We start from the raw sequence: 24,445 nt of genomic DNA, 5'->3' as shown, positions 1-24,445 counted from the left end.
GAGGAAGGGGCTGACAAGTTGTTAAATGTCCCATTTCCAGGAACTGGCTTCCTTTGTATTTTCCTGCCCTGGGGTTGAGGGCTGGGGTCAAGAGAGCTGAATACCATGTAACCTCCATTTTCTGTTCTATCTCAGCCATCACAGAAGCCATCGAGATCCCGCAGTTTATGGGCCGCAGTTATCTGATCTACGACAACCCAGATATCCTCAAGAGGTAATAAATTACAGTGGGCACCTTCCCTATCTCTATGGGGGTCGATTCCTCAAAGTCTTTCCCAGGACTTTTCTTTATCTTACTTGCCAGAAGATAATTCCCAAAGAAGGCCATTGAGACATGGCCTTTTGGCGGGTGGGCGGGGGGTGGGGTGGGGAGGGCCACAAAATAGACATAGAAACTAGAACAAAACAAACAGACAAAAATATTCAACTTGAAAAGTGCTGCCTTTCAGACAACGCTGTTACAAACAACCCAAACCATTTCTGGTCAGAGGGCCTGGAGAGACGAGCATGCCCAGCCCTGGGATTTCCAATATCGGGGCTTTGAGAAGCAGTGAGAACTTGACACACCCCAAGCCGGGGTTCTAAGTGTGGTTGCCCAGGCCGGGCAGTTAGCTCCACACTGTCCTGTGGCCACAGGAGCCAGCAGCGGAAGTGCCCCCGTGGCCACCAGACAGTCTTGGAGTCCACGTGCTACCTTGTGTCTTCCTCAGCAAAGCTCCACGGTCCTCTTCAGGCTCTGGCCAGTTCGGTGAGGGGCTTCTCAGCTCTCCTCATGTGGATACAAGAGCCTGGTCCAAGGAGATACCCAAGTCCTAGCCATGGCTTTTCATGCCAGTGACAGAAGCTCCAGCCCTGCTCTGGAGTCCAAGCTCCTGGTTCGGAATTGTATGCTCACAAGGGAAAGACTGGTCCTAGGCAGAGTCCTCACCCTAGCCAAGCTCATATGGGGTGCTTTCAGTTTGCCCTTCTCTCTTTCTTCTTCCTCCTCTAGTTCTTTGTAGTTTACAGGGTGCCATCCCCCACCCTGCCACCAGCACCATCATTCTAGAATTTTCCTTCCTCTTCAGGTTGACTACATCTTAACAGACTAAGGCAAAGCTTTAAGCTAAAGGCACCCAGTTCTTAGGCTAGATGAGTTTGGGAGCTTTTCAAGGGACAAAAGTGGTTGAGACAAATCCCGGGGCATTGGATGTACCTGGTAACTCTGAACGCACACCAGACGGGCATCATTTCATTTCTTTAATCTCATGTTGTATTTATCTAGGTTGTCTTGGCATGGGGCCCAGAGAGAGCTTCTTCCTTCTTTAGCCCTTTCTCCCCTAAGATGCAAGGGCATTCAGTCCCCAGAAAACAAGGCCTTGTGAAAGGGGCCCAAGTCTTCACCCCCCTGGGGCTTAGTACAAGGCACCAGGTGGTTTGGGGGAGTAGAGGGGTTTGGTGAGAATAGGAGGTGCAGGTCCCCAAACCAAAACATGTGGGTACATGCACGTACATATGCATGTGCGTGAAGCTGCAAGTAAAAGTCAGGATCAGGGTCTGTTTCCATTGGATGCCTTTGGCTGCAAGTAACAGGAAACTCAGCTCAAATGTCTTCAACATGAAGGGCATTTATTAGATCATGTAACAAGCAGTGCAGACTTAGACTGGTTCCTGGATTGATTAATTCAGAGATTCAACTCTATCATCAAAGACCTAAGTCTCTTCCATCTTTCTGCCTTGTTATCCTCAGGATATTCTCTAGGGGCACTCCCTCCATGGTTATAAGACAGCTGTCCATAAGACACTCGTAAAATGGCTATACATCAGGGCAATATCCAGTGGAAGTAAAAATTTTTTTCATGCAACACTTTTTTAAAAGAAAAGAGTCTTTCCTAGAATCCTTCTGATAAATTTCCTTTATGTCATCGAACAATATGGTCACGTGTCCACCCCTAAACCAATCACTGCAAGAGAAATGGAACCATTATGATTGGCTTACACTAATCAATGTATCCAAAGCAAGTGAGGGAAGGAAGGAACCCGGAGTAAAAGATGGAAAAAAGCAGGTCTCTAGGGAGTGGGCCAGGGCTGGATTCTCTGCACCGGGCCTGGTGGCAAAGTCACCATTATGGACCCTGCTTCTCCCTGCTTCACTCTGAGGCCCTGCTTGGGGAAGGTAAACTTGATTTCTTCCTGTCTAGGTCAGGCTCTGGGAAGCCTAGACAAGATACCCCTCCACTGTTCGCTATAGATAGTCCCCATGTTATGACGGGTTGACTTAATGATTTTTCAGCTTTACAATGGTGCCAAAGGAATGTGCATTCCATAGAAACCATACTTTGAATTTGGAACTGTGATCTTCTCCCAGGCTAGTGATGTGTGATAGGATCCTCTCTGACGGGGCTGGGCAGTGGCCGCTGCTCCCACGCAGCCACCCCATCACGAGCATGAACAACCGATGTGCTTACAACCATTCTCTTCCCGTACAACTGTTCTGGTTTTCACTGTCCGTATGGTGTTCAGTAAGTTACCTGAGACAGTCAGCCCTTTACTAGAAAATAGGCTTTGTTTTAGATGATTCTGCTCTAGTGTAGGCTAGTGGAAGTGTTCAGAGCACATTTAAGTTAGGCTGGGCTAAGCTGCGAAGTTCAGTAGCTGAGGTTTATTAAATGCATTTTTGACTTAGGATATTTTCAGTTTATGATGGGTTTATCTGAGTGTAAGCCCACGGTAAGTTGAGGAGGGTCTGTACTGAATACACTCCACAGCTCCTGAGCAAGTAGGCGACACAGAGGGATGGTACAAGGGATAGGGAAATAGAAAAGGAGACTTTCCCAATAGTGCCATATTAGGAGCAATACTGAATTATGTTTACTCTTGTCTCACTTCCTATTTAAAGACCTCATGCTTGCCCTTCTCCTTATATCAGATGAAACCCTGGTCACCTTAGTGAGACTAGATTTCTGAACTAGTCTATTCCCAGGAATTGGTAAGAACCCGTAAGCCTGTGATCCTATCCCCAGCCATGGCTGTAGGGGCAGGAACTGACCCGTCTGAGCACCCCTCCGTTCCTCTCAGCTTCCTGCTCCTCTCCACCCTGCCTCCACCCCAGCAGCCTCAAGACCATGATCCCATTGAGCCACCTTCCTTGTCTGACTGACACTCTGCCCCCTGTCCGGTCGCCCCTCCTCTGCCCTCAAGGACAGTCACTGCCAGAGCGAGATATCCGTAGCTGTGATCATAGCCCAGAGAGCTGCCAACTTGAACCTCTTGGCAATTATGAAGCTCACTTTCTGTTGGGGAATGGGGAACACTATTCCAAGGCCCCCTGAGGGTGGGACAGGAAGGAGGGAAGACTGAGGTGTATATTGAGGGTACAGCCTCGATGCTGGCATTGGCCAGAGTCTGGCTAATCTGTGACTCATCAAGTGCCCTCTCGTGGAATTTCACCACATGTGGGGAGGGGAACACTGCTGCAAAATGAGCAATCCAGAATTTTAGGCCCATCATGTAGCTTGTGGTGGTGATGCCATTTTTCATTTCCTGGTAGTGCGTGTCAGAAATGCCAGACTACCCTTACACCTGGCTCCTCGGGGCTGGCAGACAAAAGTGGGACTATTCAGAATGGACGTTGGTGGACACTGGTTGATCTGTTGCAATTATTTGTGTATTTTCCCCAGGGTATCAGGATCAAGATCAAATGCATTCATGAGGTTTAAGACAACTGCCAAAGATGGTCTGTTGATGTGGAGGGGAGACAGCCCCATGAGACCCAACAGTGACTTCATTTCCTTGGGCCTTCGAGATGGAGCCCTGGTGTTCAGGTAACTGCTCTCCAGTTGTCTTCAGCATCACCTTGTGATTTGTCTCAGACAGTGCCAGTCATGCCAAACAGAGTGATGCCAAAATAAGCCAGCACCCAGTCTGCTGGAATGGACTGTTGCCTGAAGGACCAGGCTTATTTGAGGCTCCTGGTGTTTCTTTCCAGCATCCACCTTCTAGAGCATCAGTTGGCAAATTTTGGCCTGAGGGCCAAATCCAGCCCATCACCCATTTTTGTAAATGAAGTTTTGTTGGAATTCTGCCATACTCATTCACTTATATATTATCTGGTTACTTTCATGCTACGGTGTCACACTTGAGTAGTTTCAATAGGGACTCTATGGCAAAGCCTAAATTATTTATCATCTAGCCCTTTACAGAACATTTTTTGACCCCTGTTCTAGAATGTTGCTGCCGTATGCTCCCCACTTGCAAACTAGGATGTAGTAGAAAGAGGACTTTGATAGTGCTGAGCATGGATATGAGTACTCAGCTCCAACTAGCTCAGACAGATGAGACCAACTAAAGTCGAGAGACCTGCCTGTAAATTCTGACTCTGCTCCCTATTAGCTGTGCGGCCTTGGGAAGGAGATTGCCTGCCTTCCAGTCTCCCCCTGCAAAGCCAGATTCACGCGTCAGTAGATCAACCCAACATTTGGATTTTTGCAAATGCTTCTTGGGTGATACTGATAAGGCAGTCTTGGAAGTACTTACCTCTTTTGAGTCACTTGAGACTGTTCTCAGATTTGTCACATGTAGCTGTGAAGTAGCTAAAGGATGACCTAGACCATTCCTCCCCACCACAGTGGGTGGGAGCTGGGTTTGCCCAGGGCCGGCACTGGCTTGTGTGACATGCGGAAGCTTCAGTAGAGACTGTGGTGGTACATCCTTATTTGAGGTTAGAAATACTTGTCCAGACCCATGATTCTCAAAACGTGGTCTGGACCAGTAGCATCAGTTGTCATGGGAAACTTGTAGGAAATGCAAATTCTCAGGCCCCACCCTTGGCCTCCTGAACCAGAATAACTCTAGGGGTGGGACCCAGCAGTCTGTTTTAGCTGTTTCTCCAGGTGATTCTGTGTCCGCTAAGGTTTGAAACCCCTGCCTGGTCTCTGGATGGTCTATCTGCTCTGTGGGGGGAGGAATTTCTCTGGCTTTTCCTGCTTTAATTCCCCCTCTGGTGACTAGCACAAAGTCACTAAGTGATATGGACTCGGTTGGACTCAAAACGAAGATGATTGACCTGTGGAGAAGATGAAGATTTAATTCTGGGGCTTCTGTGGATCGTGCACGGGGATTACTGACAGCCCGAGTAGAATAATGTTAAGTCCTTTCAGTTTGAATAAAAGGCATTTTGAGAGGAAATGTCACTTGTCCAACATCACACTTTTTCCTAAACAGCAGAGCGTGCTGAGGGATGCCATCCTGTGATTGTCGGGGACTTGGGAGAGAGTGTGTGGTTGATAGCTCCAGGCCGGCCGGTGGGAGCACGGTCTCGGCTCCCTTTCCCCCCTTGGCCCTGAGGTCAAACACAGAGCTCTTCACACCCCAGTTTCAGGCTGGCTGCCGCGAAGCCATTTTCTTGTGGTTTTCCTGTGGTTAACCTCACCAAGGCCTCAAGTACTTGATTGTGCCCAGAAAAGGGAACTGAAACAGTAGCTCAGCCGTGGGTGGGAGGCCCAGCTTCCCCCCTAAACCGCTGGCCCCGGACAGGGGAAGTGTGCTCAGGGCTGCCCCACAGCTCCCCCCCGGCTCTGGCCAGCCCCCGTTTCCCTCACCCCCGGGACACCCTTCTGACGGCTCCCCTGCATCCCTGCATTTTTCTTCTATTGCCAGTTCTCCCTCGGATTCTGAAAATGGGCCCGATGTGTTTCTTTTAGCCTGGAGTGGTGGCTATGTTCTGCGTGAAGGATGCCCCGCTTGGCCCCCCACAGAGGTGGACGTCTGCGCCCGCCCGTCCCTGGGCCTGGAGCTGCAACGTCACTGCCTCGGCCTCCCTTCCTTCCTCTGGGCAGTCACTTCGCACATCCATTCACCCAGCACAGATATAGGAAGCGCCGCGGGAGGCTGGGCATGGAAAGGAATTAGAGTGCAGGCCAGTGGTTTGAAAATGTCATTGTACAGAGTCAGCGGGGTGGGGGGAGCTGGTCTCAGAGGTGGATTCCTGGGACCACCACCCAGAGATTCTGATGGCCCAGGGCCTTGTGGGGGCCAGAATCCGATTGGAAACGATCAGGAACTGCGCCCTAAGAAGCAGGGTCTGAAATGGTCAACCTCCTGGGCTTCAGAGTCAGACATGTGGCCGCGTGACCTTGGGCAAGTTACCCTGCCTCTGTAGAAGCGAGAAGCAAACAGTCGTGAGAACTGAAGACTGAATGCGTTAATTGATGTGAAGGGCTTAGTGCAGGGTCTGGCCTATCTAGCTGTTAGTGGTACTGATTATTAAAATTGTTATCTTGGAGCAAATGTTTTCTGGGTTTCTATGTACAAGATTAAGTAGAAGAAAGGGAATCAAAGTGTTTGGCTAAGAGTATAGTTTTTGGTGGTTTTGTTTCATTATGTTTTATGATTGCGTATGGGGCATAAAGCCCAGTGAACAGGTTTGTGAAAACCACCTGACTGACAGGCTTTCCCACTCTTTCCATGTGACCTTGATAACATTTTCATGCAACAGAGAAAAGGAAGAGATCTGACATTAGTAAAATGCCCTGTGTGGCAGTTCAAAGGGGGTACGACTAAGTAGGGGGCAGTCACGGCATGGAAGCAGCCGCGTAGTTTCCAAAAGGCCTCACCTGGTGGCTCTTCCTGGTAGCCCACCTTGGTGCTCAGCCTCATGGCTTCCCGGGCACAGCAAATTGAGCAGGTAAATTTGGATCAGAATAACCGAGTCCCGCTAACCAGATTCACAAGGCCTTGATAGAGAAGCCAGACATGCATTCGTCTGTTCATTGATTCATTCATTCATATGTTTCTACTTTTTCTTTTTAAACTGAGGTATAACTTCCATGAAGTGCACAAATGTCAAGTGCTTGATGACTTTGAAAAATTTTTAAACACGTAGACACCTGTGTAACCACCACCCAGAACAAGATAGAGAACATTTCCCACACCCCAGAGAGCTCCCCCATGCCCTCTCCCAAAGCAGCTAACCACTATTCTTGGTCTTTTATTATTGTAAAAAACAGCAACAACAGAGGGTGACAGGGTATCTGGGGAAGCAGGAGGTTAGTTGGAGGGTGGGATAGAGCGGGTGCATGTGTGGGAGAGTCAGGCCATGGAGAGGCCAACCGAGCGGCCTCCCCAACCACCACCTCACAATGAGGCTGGAGTCCTGGCTGCCGGGTTCACTGTTGACTCCCTTGAGCACGTTCTGGCTCTTTGCATGAATAGGAGCGTTATCAGGTTGGAGAACAGGAGAAGAAAGCCCGTCTTTTGTCCAAACACAGCTGAAAGGTTTCCATTCACTGGATTACAATCACGTTCCAGTCTAGCGTCCCTGAGATTATCTCCAAGTCACCTTGATTCTGAGATCTGGGTGTTCCTGACCTTTTTCGTTACATATTTACAGCCTGTTGGTTCACTCTCACACATGACTACTCTTCCAGGAGAGGCTTGATGAGTTTAACTCTTGGTAGCAACTTTCTGTTTACTACTGGTTCCTCCAGATATATTGTCAACCTCGGATATGAGCTGCATTAAGGACTGCGTGTATTGGGGATGGTGGGGTGATTTGTTTGGATCTTACTATGTGCCATGCTCTTTTATGTAATATTCCCTACAGTCCTTTAGGGAAGGTATTAATTCCCCCATTTCACAGAGGAGGAAACAGTCTCAGAGAGATCGGGCAAATGGCCAAGATCACAGAGCTAGTCATTGGCAAGCCTGGGAATCAAGGCAGGCTAGTCCAATCCAAGTGCCCACACCCTTTCTGTTACCCCTCACTGCCTTTCATTAAAGCCACACCTGGTGATTCAGCTCAGTTTCTGCCAATCAGCTCTCAGCCCTGCTTCATCATCATTCATTCCTTCAAAAAGTCATTTGGCCACTAAATAATGAAATCTGAAAATCCCACCTGCAGGCTGCTTCTTACAAGGAGACACTGGGGGTAGGAAAATGCATTAGGAAACCATAAACTTTTCAGGATCAGAGTGACAGCTATGTCTCCTAGCTCATCAGGTCACCCAAGTTGTGTGCTTGGTTCAGTGTCAGTGGGCTGGAGGACTCCTCGGAGCCTCCCTGATTACAGAAATGACCCATCGTGCGTTCCCTGGGGAAAGCCAAGTGCTTTCTCTTCTTGCTCTTTTCTCAGAGCGAGTGCATGCAAGAGCTCAGTTACTAATCCAGGTTTCCTTTCAACATTCCTATTTCTTGGCCAGTGAAGTCACAGAGAGACATGTCCTCTTATAAACTGAGGAGAGGTGCCCTGGTGGAACACATTTTCTTTGAAAAGCGTGATTACATTAGGCTTTATTGCATTATCAAGGGGAGGTCTAGGCAGTTGGCCCAGTGCCCAGCCTGGAGTAGTCACTCACGAAATATTTGTTGAATTGAATTAAACTAGAATTATTAAATGAGCACTGGACTGAGAGGGATATTTCTTTCTGGTAAACAATATGTGCACGTCTTCTGAGACCTGTAGGGTATAAGGGTATCTGGAAACTGAAACAGAAAATACAAAGCTACTGAGTAGGCCTGATAGCAGAGTAAAATTGGGAGGGATGAGCAGATCAGACACCAAGTTAAGTCCTATCCATAAGCTTTGGGATTTTGGGCAGATCCTCCTGATCTCTTTGGGGCTTAGCCCACTCTGCCGTGTTGTGTTGTGTTCTGTTTTGTTTTGTTTTTCAGAAAATGAAAACACATGTATGAGTTTCTGAGAGCTGCCATAACAAATTACCACAAATTGGGTGATTTAAAACAATATAAATGTATTCTCTCACAGTTCTGGAGGAGAGAAATCCGACACATGGGTGTTGGCAGGGTTGGTTCCTTCGGGGGGCTCTGAGGGAGAATGTTCTATCCCTTTCTCCCAGGTAGTGGTAGTTGCTGGCAATTCTTGGTGTTTCTTGGCTCATAAATGCACCATTCCAATCTCTGCCTGCATCTTTGTGTTGCATTCTTTCCTACCTGTTTCTGTCCCTGTGTCCAAAAATTTCCCCTTTTTTATGAGGACATATTGGATTTAGGGCCGCCCTAACCGAGGATGACTTCATCTTAACTAATTACATCTGCCAAGACCCTCTTTCTAAATAAGGTCACATTCTGAGGTTTGGGGGAGACAGTATTTGACCTAGTAAACACATTACAAATGATGAAGCCCTTCTTGTTCCTGATACTATAGGACTGATGCTTCTGTACATGGGGCCAAAACCAACCAACAAACACCTTGAGGACGTTATGCTAAATGCAAGAAGCCATTCACAAAGAGACAAATACTGCATGGTTCTACTTGTATGAGGTTATTGAGAATAGTCAAAGTCACAGAGACAGAAAGCAGAACGGTGAGAGGCCAGGGAAAGGGTGGATGGTGAGTGGTAATTTCAGGGGTGCAGAGATTCAGTTTTGCAAGATAAAATGACTTTTGGACATGGCTTGCGCAGCAACGTGAATGCACTCAACACTACCCAACTAACCCTGGAAAACGGTTAAAGTGGTAAATTTTATGTCACGTATATTTTACTACGATTAGAATTTTAAGAAAAACTTTTTTTTTGGAGGGTGGGGGGATCATTTATGGCCTAGCCTGGAAACCTAATGCTTTTTATAACATCGTTGTATTTTGTATTAAGGAAGGTACATTCTGAGTTCCAAGGACTTTTTGCAATGGGAATCATTCGTGGCTGCCTGCCTATCTGTATTTCACTTGATTCTGTCCGCTTCTTCTCTTATGCCATTAGCTATAACCTGGGCAGTGGCGTGGCGTCCATCATGGTTAATGGCTCCTTCAGTGATGGTCGGTGGCACCGAGTCAAGGCTGTCCGGTGAGTCCCCACCACAGGGTGAGACAGAGCTGGAGCTCAGCAAGAGCCAGATGTGCTGTCCACGTGCCTGTGGCCCCAAAGTCCTACTCCCCACCCTTGCCTGGCATCCTACTGCTTCTGACCCGGGTCATCCAGGGCGTTTTGTTACTAAGGTCCCCCTTGCTTTTCCCTAACACTGACAGGCCAGAGGGCCTGACCTCCCAAGTCTGCACTCAACAGAGACCACCCAGAGAAAGAACTTTTTGATGGCTAACCTGGAAGAGGGCCTCGCTATCTTGCGAGATCTAGATCTCTAGTGGGATAAGATTTCAGGGCCTGTGGACTTTGAGGAATGCTTCACATCTCACCCACTTTTTTTTTTTTTTTTTGGACATTACATTACCTGAGCTTTAGAAGTTGTGTGCACCCTGCCCCAGTTACATATCTCCCCCCTCACAGAGGTCACTACCCTGACTTCTGACTAACTCCGGGTGAATCATTCCTTTAAAATTAGTTTTACTTCCTCTGTCCATATTCTTAACAGTATATTCTGAGAAACCAAAGAGCAGGCCCAAACTTAGCTCTGTAAAAAAAATGTCAGTCTTGCCATGTTAGATGAGGGTTCTAGGAGTTGAGCTGAATAGAGTGTGTGGTTCAGGTTCCCTGAGCATTTACCATAGCCCTTTCTGGGGAGGTCCATGGGTGAGGCCAAGAGTGAGGCTGGGAACCATGGGGCTACCATGCTCGGTTTCCTCCTCAGCTCACATATAGGCTGTGGTGGGAGTAGCCTTGCTGGACTCCACTTTCCTGTCCATTACTTATTACCTTAGAAGTTGATACCATGTTTTTTCAAACCTAAGATGCCATTGATTATAAGACATAGCCTCATTTCAGAGATATAAAAAAATGAAAAATTCTTAGATGAAATAAAGTGGGAGGAAAAATGGAATTTTTTAGAGTAATGGTGAGGGGGGTGGGAAAGGCTGGTCAGGCAAGATAAGCTGTTGGAGGCATTGCTCATCACAGCATTCAGGTATGGGATTCTAAAGAAGCATATCCAAAGTGGGGAGGCAGTGTATGGTCTTGAGGGTGAGGACAGAACAGAATTACCTCTAAAGCTCATTACTAGAAGAGTTTCTACCAAGACGTGAGGCCTGGCCAACCGGATTTATATTATTGTATCCCCCAAAAAAGAGTAGAGCCAGGAAACTCTGGAAGGTGAAGGAGGGGCTAAAAGGGGGATGATTGGTTTTAAAAGCTTTCCTTGAATTTACTTGAGGAGTTAGAACCCAAGCCCCTTTTCTACCTCATCTAGCTGGCACACTGCTCTTTCCCTACCCATGGGAAAATAAGGAAAGGCATTTCTCTGGAGAAAGTGAAATAAGGTTCTGAGCTGGTGGCAGTAGGCATAACTAAATACTGGACTACTGTGTACTGTATAAACTATATAAACTGAAGCTGCGGACTGGGGGCAAGCTCATATGTTGAATATTAAGAACCCCATAATTCTTCCCCCAGTGTGATTCCAGAATGCTGGGAGCCAGGCCTATCCCCCACAGTAAGGAAAGTAGAAAATTCAGGTGTCCCCCAAGAAAATGATTGAGCCAGATCCCAGCACTATGAAGCCCCAGGCAGCAGAGCCGGATCTACACACAGAGCCTCCAATCTACCTTTTAGTGCTTTTTTCTTTTTTAAAGATTTTATTTATTTATTTTAGAGAGAGAGAGTGCACAAGTGGAAGGAGGGGCAGAGCGAGAGAGAGAGAGAGAGTCTCAAGCAGACTTCCCGCTGAGTGCAGAGCCTGTAGTGGGGCTCGATCTCACGACCCTGAGATCATGATCTGATCTCATGATCTGAAATCAAGAGTTCGATGCTTAACCAACTGAGCCACCCAGGCAGCCCAGTGCTTTTTCTCTTCGCTTAACTATGAAGTGGCCGTCAGGAATCACTAGGCTTTTGAAAAAATCTCCGATGTAAAAGATGGATAGCAGAACAAATCAACATAACAAAGCAATTTGAAGGAAACAAAGACTTGAATGAAAAAATGATAAATGATAAAAAAATGATAAAGCATATTACTATGTCAGAGAGATAAGAGAGACCAGTAATCCAAGAAACAAGAACAGTTTGCTGTAAAAAAAGATGAGAAGATCAATAAGGAACTCCTAAAAAAAAAGTGCAGCCTGGGTTGGTACAGTCCTCCAAGATCTGTACAAACAGGTGGTTTTTTGAAGAAGGTCCCTGGGACCAGATAGTTTTGGGAACCAGCATAGAAAATGGCAAAGCCCTTGCTACAGATGAACACCTCCACTCCACTGTCGCTTTTGGATGACTCTCTAGGTCCTTTAGAAACTTCTCGGCCATTCTTTGTCCTCCCCCAAAGTAATCCTCTACCTGCTATCATTGGCTTTCCATTTTGCTTAGAATACTGTTTGAACTCATCGCGTGTCCCCATGTCCCCACCACACTTCCCCTTATAGTTCTGTTCTTCTCTGGCTCCCTTCAGGAGAAATGCTTGTGGCCACTCTCCTCCCACCTCCAGAATTCTGTATGCCCAGCCTGTACCAACCCCCTGTCTTTTCTCTCTTTAGCATTGCCACTTCCTGTTTGCGTTACCCTCCTCCTTCCCCTGACCTACCCAGCCTTCGAAGCTCATCTCAGACAGAGTGTCCCTTGAAGCTTTCCCTGACCCTCTCTCCTCCTGTGTTCTGCACCATCCTGGCATTCCTCTGCTGAGGAGTGGCGACACGGTGTTGTCATGTACAATTTGAATTTTTTTGTTTGCCTCAGGAAACCGTAAGTTCCTGAGGGCCAGGAATTTTTTCTTTTTCATTTTTGCACCTCCCTCATTTAGCATAGTGCCTGGCACAGAGTAAGTACTTAAATAGAGTTTTATTAAAATGAATGCATAATTGAACTAAGCTCCGAAAATGGTGGTCTCTGCAGGGATGGCCAATCCGGAAAGATAACTGTGGATGACTATGGGGCCAGAACAGGCAAATCACCTGGCATGATGAGGCAGCTCAACATCAATGGAGCTCTGTATGTGGGTAAGTGGCCTTTGACCAAATCTAAATTACGCCAGCGTCTTCTTGTTAGGCCTCCAGTTGTCATGGTGGGGTTCCCCCAAAGAGGTGCACTTCACCAGATCAAATACTTAGAAATTGGGAAGCTTGCCATATATTCTGTTGTTCCATTTTCTGAACTTCTGACTCATGGCTGAAGGGGCAGGAAGCACTTAGATGCTTTTGTGCTTTGGACCGATCCACCAGGAAAACCATGCTTTTCTTGTTTATAGAACAAAAACCCGCCTAATATAGCTCCGACAGTTCCCTCTGAGGAAGGAGGATCTTTCTTGTCCCCTCTCAAAATTAGAATGAGTAGTATTTCTGTAAATAGTTTAGAAACCACTAGTGTAGATACATAAACACGAAAATAGGTCTCTATCCAAACGCTATTTCCTAAAAGTGAACTTAATTGAAAGCTTTCAATATCAGTGTATTTCTTCCGGGTTAAGATGGCATCACCTTTAACTGTCTGCTGCCTTCCGTTGACATTAGACAACATTTCAAAATTTACCAGGCACTGTTTGGTTTTAAGTGGTCAGTTGGGTCAGCAGTCACACGTGAGGTGGGTATTTATAGCCCCTGGTTGTGTGTCGGGTCAATACAAGTCCGTCTGTCCCTTCAAGGGTTATTATTAATTAGACAGATGCTCTGCACTGAGCAGTTGGAGGGGCTCACAGCCCTCACCCATCCTGTCAGTCGAGGGACACCTTGGTCAGTGAAGACTCAAGTGTCCTAACGAGACCTGCTCCCCTCTTGCTTCCCGGCAGGTGGAATGAAGGAAATCGCTCTGCACACTAACAGGCAATACATGCGAGGCCTCGTGGGCTGTATTTCTCATTTCACCCTGTCCACCGATTACCACATTTCCCTCGTGGAAGACGCTGTGGATGGGAAAAACATCAACACCTGTGGAGCCAAGTAAGCCCAGCTGGGCTTGCCCAAGGGACACAGCCTTCTCTGCTGAGAATCCCCGCGGCCCCGCGACCCTGGCTGATGCCACGCACGGAGGCACGGCGGCCAGGTGCGTTTCTTCCCATCAAGGAGAAGGTACCCCCTGATGAGAAACTAGAACCAAGACAGGAGTCCCTGTGTGGCCCTTCCTGCTGACACTCTGTGGGCCAAACCCAACGGAATACTCTGTGTAGGAAGCGTCGAACTTTGTCCATTGAATGTGCAGGGGCTGCCAGAGATCACACTTCGATGCAAATTCCAGAGCCTATCTGCTGTAGCTCAGTGACTGTGTTGTGATTCATAGTGAATAAAAACAGAAAGAAAAAAAAATAGAGACCCAAAGGGCAGTATTAAAATACTTCCCTCCTTCCCTGACTCATGACACTTTTACTGACAGCAGAATGACTATTTGACCTTGAACCTTGAATTTCTCACCTTGGCCCATGCATTATTTAGGATTAATCCCTTGCACTCCTCAGTGGCTGGTTCAGTATGCTCTGACTATTCCATGAAAATCAGGAGGAGGGGAGACTAAGCATGGAGTCACAGTTAGAATGCTGCCCCCACCAAAGTTTACCTTTAATGAAAACTCCCTACTTTTTATAATGCAAATCGAAGAAAACGGGCACCATGATTTTGTAGATGTCTTTTTGTATGTGTATATTTTTATAGCTGCAGACTGTCCACACAGTATACTTTTGCAAGTTTGTGTGGACAACCCTGAATTCTTTGCACACTTCCTAAAAATTTTCCCCCAGAAAAGACTTGTTTGGGCCCTTCGTGACATCTGTTGGAGTGGGATAGTTATCTTGGGGTGGGCAGCTTGGGGAAGCTGACTCTTCTCTTGCAGTAAATGTTGATGGCTCAAGGAGATGAACATGAAGCTTCCCACATAAGCAGATTAACAGGTACATGTGTTACGGAGGAGGGTCACTGTCATTTTTGCTTTAAGAGAGGGGGAACGTCTGTAGTGAACCTGAATAAAGGAGATGAAGAAGGCTAGAATCATGCGTTCAGTCTTTTATTCATTTGGGGGAGATGTTGCTGATGCTTGCAGAAGCCGTGTCCACAAATGGACACCGATACAATTATTCATGATCTGTAGACACAATCCCTGCAAGTAGAGTCTCACAGTGGGTGATTCTAAGGCTGTTCTGGGCAGGGGGTGTCCTCAGCATGGTCTGAGTGTCTGGGCAAGAACCGGAGAAGCGGGTGCTTCCTCTGAGCCCTTGGCGGGGACCCGGCCGACAGCTGGCTCACTGGCAAATCTCCAGGACGGAACTTGCTAAGGGAAAGGTGAGATGAACACTGTCCCCAAAGAGGAGGGAAATGGGATCGGAATCACGTACGAGCCTATAATTAGTCCGTCATGACTTGACTCTGGTGTGTGCAGCCTGCGTTCAGCAGAGACTTTGAGCTTTGGGTGAAGCACAGTGGTAAGCACTTTGAGAATTCTGAAAACTGAATAAACGAACTAGAGACATTCCCCTCGTGCTTCAGCCTTCTACCTCTTACCTTTGGGACCTCCGATGACCAGGATCCTCCCTCTGGGAGGAATAACAACAACGATGGTAATAAGGACAGTGATTGTAGCAGCGAAGTCCTGGTAATTCCTTTGTTCCTCCGGGTGTCAGCTGGGGAGTGCAGTTTACAGGAAAGCCACGTGGTAGAAAGGGGGCTGGTTTTTTTATCTTTTTTGTCTTTTTGGTTTGTTTCGTTCCCTAGTTTAATGAATTGCAAAATCTTCCTGCTAGCATTCAGCTTAGAAAATACAGAATTATCATATTGTTATATGTATCCCTGTATCCTTCAGTTTCTAGCCTACACGGTTTCCTGAACTCTTCATGGACTTTTATGTCTTTGCACAATTTTTTTATGCTGTTTCCTCAGCCCAGCATATTACATTCCTTAATCCAACATGTCTGTATTCTCTGTCCCTTTCAGGGAATCGATCAGAAGGTTCTGCATCAGGATGTCTTAGAAAGCGGGTTTTGCCAGCTCCCAAACACCCTCACCTCCACCGCTCTTCCATGGAGACTGCTAGGAGCCGTGCTTCCCCAGAGAGAGTGGGGTTGCCTTCGTAGTCTAGTTTCAATCCATTGCCTCCAGCCAAAAAACAAAACAAAACAAAAAAAACTCACCCAAAAAACAACCCCAAACAAATAAAACATTGTGATTTTAGCAAAATATGCAGCTGAGCTGAAGCCAGGAGAGTTGTGTTGTAGATGAGCCGCTATTCCCTGCAGGTGTTATCTGGACAAAAATGCGGTGACTCGGGGACAGGGACCTAGGAGTGTGTGCTGAAGCTGAGGAGAATTGCGGACCACCTTCCCCTCTGGGTGGGATGCAGAAGGGGTTAGAAAGGGTGACCCCATGGTGGGCTGAGGGCAGGGGAGATCCTGCTGACAAGAAGGCAGCAGAGTAGGGTGACCCCAGAGGAGCGGATCACCTGGGTGCTCAGGATCAGGGAACATGGTAAGTATATCCCAAGCCAGGAGCACGGCTCTTTCACCCTCTTGGTGGACAAAACCCAGGAGATACGGGATGCATTTATAGGGGAGGTGGTTGTGGGGATACAAACGGCATTCCGACGCTTGACCAGGTGGTTCTTTGGGTCTCAGCTGGACCCGTTCACATGTGTGGTAGTTGGCTCATTTAGGATGGCCTTGGCTGGCATGGTGAGGTGACTCGAGTCTCCTCCGTGTGGCTCTCCTCCTCGTGGGCCCAGAGGATAGGCTGGTATGCTCTTGTCACTAGAGAGGAAAGCGAAGACACTCGGGTAAAGGTGTAAGGCCTTTGACAGCCTATGTTTGGAACTGCGCGTGTCCCTTCTGCCACATCCCATTAGTCAAAGTCCATCGACCGAAGAGATGAGGAAACAGACTGCACCCCTGCAGGGGAGAGAAAGCCACCCAGCAGAGGGCCAGGCGAAGCAAGGGTACGAGATCCGGGCCATTAATGCCATCCGTCCCTCACAGCAAGTCATAGGTTGTTGAGAGAGGTGGTGTGGTGCAGGGTGGTGGCCCCCCAGGCCACGGTCCTCCTGGGAGTGGGGATGAGGTCTGTGAAGTTGTCAGTGGCCGCCCGGCCAGGCAGGGCCCACGGGGCAGCATCCGTCCCTCCTCCACACCTGCTGTGCTCTGTGCTCCCTCCTTTTTCCACTTTTTTCCACCTGATACTTACTCTGAGGACGGGGATTTAGGAGGGGGACAGGATTTGTGCCCTAGCTTTTGGGTAGCGGCTCTGTTGAGAGAATCGTGAAGAAGCTGCCTAGGCCCTGGGCTCCTGAGAGAGGTTTGAGTAGCCAGGGAGCTCGGAGGTTAACGGCATCCCTGTCCTGCCCGCCAGGGCTATCGTGAAGCCCGGGTTCCTGAAAACCACCTTTTGTCCCCTGGTCAGGATCTGAGAAAATCCCCCAGACTTCCATGTGCCCTAAGCAAGGATGGCTGGCGGGGAGGGGGTAAGGACAGGGATGTTCTTGCCATTCCTACTAAAACTGACTCTCACAACCACACGTTTCCTCTAAGCCCGGTTGCAGGATTCTCAGTCCCCACACTGTCCCAGAAGCCCGTAAGTGGCAGCTTGACGACCCCGGGCCGTCAGGCACCACTCGGACTGGCTGCCCTGCTCTCCCACCCTCTTACTTGCTCTTCATTTCCGTTCCAGCCTCCGGGCCCGTGCCAACACAAACAGGCCTCAGGTTGCCGGACGCGAGCCACCCGGGTTTCAGAGTAACGGGTGCTTTCCTTCCCACTTCCCTCCTCGCCTTCCCCTCACCACCCACCTCATGGCTTCTCCCCCTTGCAAGCGAGCTGCCTCCTCCCTGAGTGGGAGGAAGGATCTCGGAAATGTGCCCAGAGCTGGCAGGCCCAGCGCTTTGCACTTGGAGGAAATGCTGCATTTTTCACCTTTAACCCAGAAAAATATGGTTCTCAGAAAGCTTGTTTTTAGCACTGCGAGTTCCCAAAGGAAGAGGAATTGGGAGTAGGAGCGGCTCGCAACCCCTCTCAGCTCTGACAGCCAAACCCCTGCCCCAGAAGGCTGCTCTTCTTCGGGAGGGAAGCGCCAGGGGCAGCCTGCAGCGGCCCAGCTGCTGGGGAAAAATAAAGACAGCTCCAAGTAGAAAGACAATCAATCTTTTAGGAGAGACGTCTGGACAAAGCATTAGCCGTTCCCTGTTCCCTTTATGGCCTCTTGCAGCTCCGGCCCAGTCCAGCCGACACACAGTAGTTGCCCTTGAGGATGGAGGTGGGGTTGGGCAGTGCCCGGCACCAGCCCAGACCCTTTGCTGATCAGGCTGTGGGATGAGCTCATCAAAGGCAGGAAAGGCATCAACATCAGAATCCCAAACAAGGGATTTGTGGTGCTTCAGCCCACTCCCAAGTGGCTTTTTCCCAAGATGGAGAGCGTGGGTCACTCAGCTGCATCGTCACTGGGTATTTCTACTGCACACACGAAACAAAGAAGTAGAAGGGCCCTGCCTCAGCCCAGCGAGGCCGTGAAGTACGAGGTCTGAAGGCACTTATGCTGGCGGGTCTTAGTGGAAGTGACGGGCTATGGTTTGGAAGTTCCAGCTTACAGGAGGCTATGTTCAGGCGACCACATGGACTGGCTTCTGGGATAGCCCCTGTGAGTCATTAGGCTCCAGCCCCACGTTCACATGTTCAAGCTTAGTAACAGCCCTCCTTTGATGACTGCCAGAGCAGATGCGCATGGCCTGTTTGGCTTGGGAAGACAGAAGCTGGCCAGAAAGACTGGGTGACTTGCTGTGGTCCTACCATGAGGACATGACCATGATGCTTCCTTGTGGACCTTTCCTACCCCTCACCCCGGCCTGCAGTCAGACACGACCGGCCCAAGGACCCCAGGATTGTTCGGTGGCCTTCTGGGGCTTCCTCAGGTTGGCTGTGACCGGTAGCCCAGGCCTGTGGGTAAGGGGATTTGGGCAGAGGCCAGTACCTAGGTGTCTGCCTGCCAGTTTCTCGTCAGAGCTCCACGTCTGCCTTCTTCCTGAGTTCTCTTATCTCAAGGACTCTGGAAGCAGAAACCAGAGCCATTCGGTCAGAGTGGGATTCGGGGACCCACAGTATGCAATGAGGTCTGGGTTTGATGTGTTTTCTCTTCTCTCCTTTGCCTTCCCCTCCACAAATAACCTCCAGAACTCAGGGGAGTTGTTGCAAATTATTTCCAAGCAGAGTGTGCTCCCTGGGCCCTTGCCTAGCCCCGGCCAAGCCAAGAACTGAGAGCGCAGGGCAGGCAGCAGAAAGAACTCCCTGCTGCTCCTCCTCCTCCTGCCTGCCCTCGTGGAGACATCTTTGGTCCTAGAAAGTGCATGGCTCGTGGAGCATTTGTCTTTTCCTGGAAGGATGTGAGAGGAACACTATGCCTCAGTCTTTGGGATGAGATGGCTGCTATTTGGCTATCTTTGTCTTGCAGACCTGCTCGAGCTCCAAGTGGTGTACAAAGGCACAGAAATTTCTAGCACATGGTGTGACCTCCCCTAGTGTCCCAGCTGCCCGCCTCCAAGCAAGGGCCCAGCCCGGGGCTTCAGCCTCCTGGGACAGCCCGGTGATGGGGCTGCAGCTCTGAATTTGCTAAAAGACAACTTGGGTTGGAATGTCTCTGAGAAGGAAGGCCGGGGAGCTCAAGAAATTTGCTCAAATATCCTCATTTAGCAACAAAAGTAACAGGCACCGGGCCAAGGGCTGAGCTGCAGGAAGCCCTGTAAGGAAATGGGCTTCAGGAAGGCAGAGGCCAGGGGAGGGAGCTGTCAGACCCAGAAAGCGTGGAGGAGAGAGGTAGGGATGCAAGGCTGCTGCACAGTGACCCGGGCCCTCGCTGCAGATGTCCTGTGTTCCCACTGGACTTCAGCTCACAGGGCACCTGGGGGAGTGTGGGTGTGATATGGGGGACTGTCAGAGCAGAAAATGGGCCCACTGGTTGCCCGGGCCACGTATCTATGAGCTCTCGAATGAAGGAAGCTAAGTGATGGCCTGATCTAGCCTCTCAAATAGGGCTGGGGAGGTAAAATGGTTTGCCAAGTGTTGGGATCTTATTCACAGTGACCTGACTGCCTCTTGCCTGGCAGCCTGAAGCCCTTGGGGTTTGTTCAGAGGCTTTGGGGTGGTTAGGATGGAAGGATGCAGAATGATCTGGGTCCTCCCAAGCATTGCTTTGGCGCTCCCTTTCATAGACACGTGCCAACACACATTGGCTTCGTGAACATTTCCCGAGGATTTGCTATGTGGGAACCAACCCCTGAACGAGACACTGGGGAGAAGATGAAGGATAGAGAAGACTCGGCTCCTGAAATCCAGGTGTCAGCTGGGGCTGTGGTATCGTCTGGCATGCTCAAGGGCCACCTGCTCCTTCAAAGCCCGCAGGAGACTCTCCGCAAGCCCGGTCCCTCCTGCGAGAGCTCTTGATTAGGTTAGGCCCACCCTGGATAATCTTCCTTTTTATTAACGGGCAAGTCGACTGATGAGTAACCTAATCATGGGAGTGACATCTTGTCTCCTTCAGGGTCGGGCTCACACTCCAGGGAATGGGATGGTAGCAGGCCTGTGCCGCAGAGGCTGAGAATCTTGGGGACCGTCTTGGACTTCTGCCTACTACAGCTCATCAACCCACCTCCACACAGTACTTCACTGGAAACCAGATTTGTTTGCCTAAGACACATTTCATGTCACGTGTCTCCCATTAAAGAATGCGCCACTGTCTCTAGTTCCCTACACTAGGAGTCCGACAAAGACTCCCGGGATAAAGGGACTTCTGTTCCCAGAGAGCGTCAAAATATTTCAAAATCCCTATTACAGTTCCTGAAGATCCTGTTTCCCTTGGGTCTAAGGATCCTTACCAAGGACTGAGGGCCCGGGATGGAGTTCAGCTGCTGGGGTGGGTGCCCTGAGCCGGCAGCTGCCTTTTCCAGTGGCCAGCCAGCAGGAGCCCTGAGCAGTCCCCACTCTGAGCTCCTGCGGGCCCCGCCCGCACCGCACCCTAGAGGAAGTAGCGTGTGAGCAGTAAAACTCCGCTTTAGGTTGGAATCTTCCTTAGTTGGTAGGAAAAGACCCGTTTAATGGCACAGAAAAGTCGATCGCAGAGTGCTTGAGTAGAGCGTGCCAGTGACTCCTTGTGTGAAGCTCGAGTGCTGGTTTTTAGTCCCAGCCAAATCCGTGCCAAACATCTTTGCCTGGCTTTCAAAGTCATCCCCTATTTAATGAAAAGTATCAACAGTTTTATAAATGAATAAGAACGAAGGAATTCAATAAGGAATAAGGAATAGGAAATTTAAATAATATATCCATACACGAGAGTGTTATATATCCATGAAAGAACAATGCCATATAAATATCCCATTGATATAAAAAAGATTTTCAAAATAAGCTAAATAAAAGAATCAGGTTTGAAAACAGAATATACAATATAACCCTCATGTATGTGCACACATATTTATGGAAATGTGTAAATATTTATATACACACAGTCACACAGGAAAAACGTCTGAAAGGGTAAAAGGCAAAGTGTTAAAAACAGCTAATGCTGTATAAGAAGACAGCGTGATTTTTTTTCCTTTTTATTTTCTAGTTGAGCGAGGCTGTAGTGAATACTGTTTTGTTCACTCAGAATATCACCCCTCTTCTTCTGGGGGGCTGTTCGTCCTCCGATTCGGAATGTGTAGTTTCTGTACAAGCGGCCGGTGGACGGAACCTCTGTCCGGCCACGTGACCGCCCCAGGGGCGGACACGTGACCCAGGCCACGCCCACCAGAGGCCGCCTCCCTGGGCGCTGGGAGGAAGGGCGCGCTCCCGTCCTTGACCGCAGGCTGTAGCTTGGAGGAGGCTGGCGCCCCGGGCCCAGCTCTTTGGGGCGGCCTGTCCTGCCAGAAGAAAGTTTGGGATGTAGAGAAGAGATGGGTTAGCCCCTCGGTGGAGGCCTGTGCGACGTACCAGGACCTACCTACCCCACCGAGTGACTGTCTGAGACCTGAGGCAAGGCTTGTCTTCCGGAGAAGCAGATATGCAACGGGGGAAGAGAGGTGGCGACAGACATAGACGACTTCGTCATGCACGTGGTCACTTGGAAGGGTACAGACCCAGAGAGAATGGCATAAATTTCGAGGCGGGGAGGAGGTGCGGTTGGACGGTGGGTAGGAGGAGGGCTCTCACCTGTGGTCACTTCAGTAAAGCCTATTTATCCTTTACCTGCGCTTGTCAAGCAGGTCTGAGGATGAAGGCGAATTTCCTTGAGGGAGAACGAAGGCAGGCAACAAAGACTTGAGCACCTGGGGTGAACAATGTCTCCCCCAGTGGACGTGGGAAGGAGCGTCTTGGGCCACCCCAGGGAGCCTCCGGGCCTCGTCTGAGGCATGCGAGTTCAGCGGGGATCCCTTGTGTTTCCATGGTTGGAGACTAGACCCCAGGCGGGTCACCTCTCTGTACCGTAACGTAGTTCCTACATCCAGGAAAGACATTGTCATGTATTGGCTTTTCAAGGTCGTTATTTCAAGAGTATGGACCAAGCCCTTGTCATGTGGCTGCCACTGTGCCGAGCCCCGTGGGTGCAGTGGCACCTGAGACGCCCCTCAAATTCTGTGTCAAAGAAAGCATTAGAATTGTGCTCGGTGCTCCGAGAGGTGGGGGGGGGCGAGCTGCACAGAAGTGGGGTGCACGGAGAGGTGGGGTTGCTGAGACACCGGAAGAGACTTCTCAGCCAGCCATGCTTAGCCTGAGACGTGAGGATGGAGAAAGTTACCCGGCTGGAGAGAGATCGAGTCCAGCGTTCCAGCAGGTGGAACGGGTCCCGCGGTCCATCTAAGCAGGCCTCTTGCCATGTAACACCCCTCTGGGTAACCGTGGGATGTGACCTCAGGGGCATCTAACCCGAGTTGAAGGCATTTACACCTTTAAGGTGCAGGTCAGAAAGAGGCATTCCTGAGGTTCCTGGAGGGACAGAGGCACGGGTAACAATCCCACATCTACCCTGTTGGGAGCGTCACGTACACTCTCCGGAATCCTCACAACCACTTTGCAAAACGAGGTCCTCAAGCCCCACCGTTTTGAGCAGAGGAGAATGAGAGGTTGGCTGATTCCCCCGGCGGGGGGTGGGGTGTGCGGGTACCAGGTGGTGAACGCAGCCTGGAGCCAGGCCTGCCCAGCTCAGGCAAGGCGGCATCCACCTGGCCTCCCAGGAAAGGAAGGGAGCCACCAACGGGAACAGAAAATTGGACTCCTGTTTGGGAAGGGTGTGTGCTGCTGGCTGTTGGTAACTGGGCAGTGTGGCCTCTCGAATCGGAACCCGCCCCAGGACAAGGTGAGTGGGGGTGTGTGCAAGCACCTCGAGGGACAGGAAGCTGAAGGCTTGGCTCCAGCCTTGGAAGGCTGTCTGCAGCGAAGACATGTTTCCAGGGCAGTGAGAAAGTGAGAAAGGGGCCCCGGGGGGAGAGAGATTTCCATCTGAGCTGGGACCTCAGCCTCGCTCTAACCTTTGGGAAGTTGAGAGATGTCGGAGTGGCCCAGTACAGTCCACTTGTACTCATTTTAACATGATTTCCACTTCCCAGTTTTTATCAAAATCATCCTCAAAACCTTTTCTTCTCTTTAATCTGAGACTAATCACTCTGGGATAAAATCCACTCCAATTTAATTCCAAATCAGTTCAAGACATCTCTTGTTAAATCAACTTTGCTGGTTCTCAGACATTGAATAAATGCTTTCAATTCCGTATTTCTGTTAGTCACTCCAGGGGAAGGGTAATGGATCAAATTTATAGGCCATTCAAAACTAATTCTTACACAGCTCTTTTGTAAAGAACTTGATTTGTAAACTAACATTTTAGTGATGTTGAATTCTACACATTAAAGAAAAAATTCATACAGCTCTACTTTTCTTTCCCCTAATACTTGTATCATTCCTCTCTTTCTGACCTTTTCAAAGTTCCTGGGGTGGATGGTGCTTACACATTTTGGCTCAAGAATCCACCATCTGGGAAACAAATTATGCACTGACATCTCCCCGAAGGACAGACCGGTCGTATGTATGCACTCTTCTAGGACTTAAATACGAACATGTGTTTCACAACTAATTCAAAATTGGTCTACGGTTTCTTCAGGTTAAATTGTAGCCCATTCATATTTTAGTTGTGACTCTGGGTAAAGCACAGGCTACACAGGACTAAAGGCTTAATTTCTCCCCTTATGAAATGCTACTTAAGATCACCTTATACTTTAAAATTGCTGAGGTTTTGCTGAATCAATGACTGTATTTCCAAATTCAGTGACTTGAAATTAAACTGATTTTGCTGTATTCCCAGAATCTCCAGAAATGTTTAGGTTGTCTTCAGAGGAAAAAAATTAAAAACCATACTTTCAGGACCAGTATTCATTTTTTGTTTTATGATGTTGGACTCCCACTTTTTGATTATTTTTATGCTAACTTCTCTGGGACACAGAATATAGATTTAGTGGAACAAACGGAAGATTAGGTCAATGGCATACCAACGTATTAAAATATTAAAAATTTAGTTAGAGCCCCGTGTTACTGCTTCATAAACCACTGTAATTCTTATGAGAATTCACAAAAGTATTAACAATAACAAAGTAGAGGCTACTTTTTCCTAAGTGCTTAAGACAGGAGAAAAAACAAACAGTAATGCCTAAATCCGTCAGTG

The 24,445-nt window shown here is 48.9% G+C and overlaps 1 protein-coding gene across 4 annotated transcripts in view; it reads left to right on the top strand.

The window, feature by feature from the left end:
* The window catches only part of EGFLAM (EGF like, fibronectin type III and laminin G domains), a 175,447-nt gene extending 161,353 nt beyond the window's left edge, over positions 1 to 14,094 (top strand). For all 4 annotated transcript variants that reach the window (XM_045862075.3, XM_045862085.3, XM_054504394.2 and 1 more), the window contains 5 exons: positions 136 to 214; positions 3,660 to 3,803; positions 9,699 to 9,782; positions 12,708 to 12,811; positions 13,597 to 14,094. In XM_045862075.3, the coding sequence (XP_045718031.1) occupies positions 136 to 214; positions 3,660 to 3,803; positions 9,699 to 9,782; positions 12,708 to 12,811; positions 13,597 to 13,751 (566 nt within the window). In that variant the 3' untranslated portion in view covers positions 13,752 to 14,094. The remainder of the gene's footprint in view (positions 1 to 135; positions 215 to 3,659; positions 3,804 to 9,698; positions 9,783 to 12,707; positions 12,812 to 13,596) is intronic.
* Positions 14,095 to 24,445: the final 10,351 nt, after the last annotated feature.

Source organism: Mirounga angustirostris, unplaced genomic scaffold, assembly GCF_029215605.1.
Source record: "Mirounga angustirostris isolate CCGP_5_RB_7025 unplaced genomic scaffold, mMirAng1.0.hap1 SCAF_7, whole genome shotgun sequence".
Classification (NCBI taxonomy): Eukaryota; Metazoa; Chordata; class Mammalia; order Carnivora; family Phocidae; genus Mirounga; species Mirounga angustirostris.
Note: the sequence above shows the minus strand (reverse complement) of the source record. Positions and strands in the feature narration are given on the sequence as shown.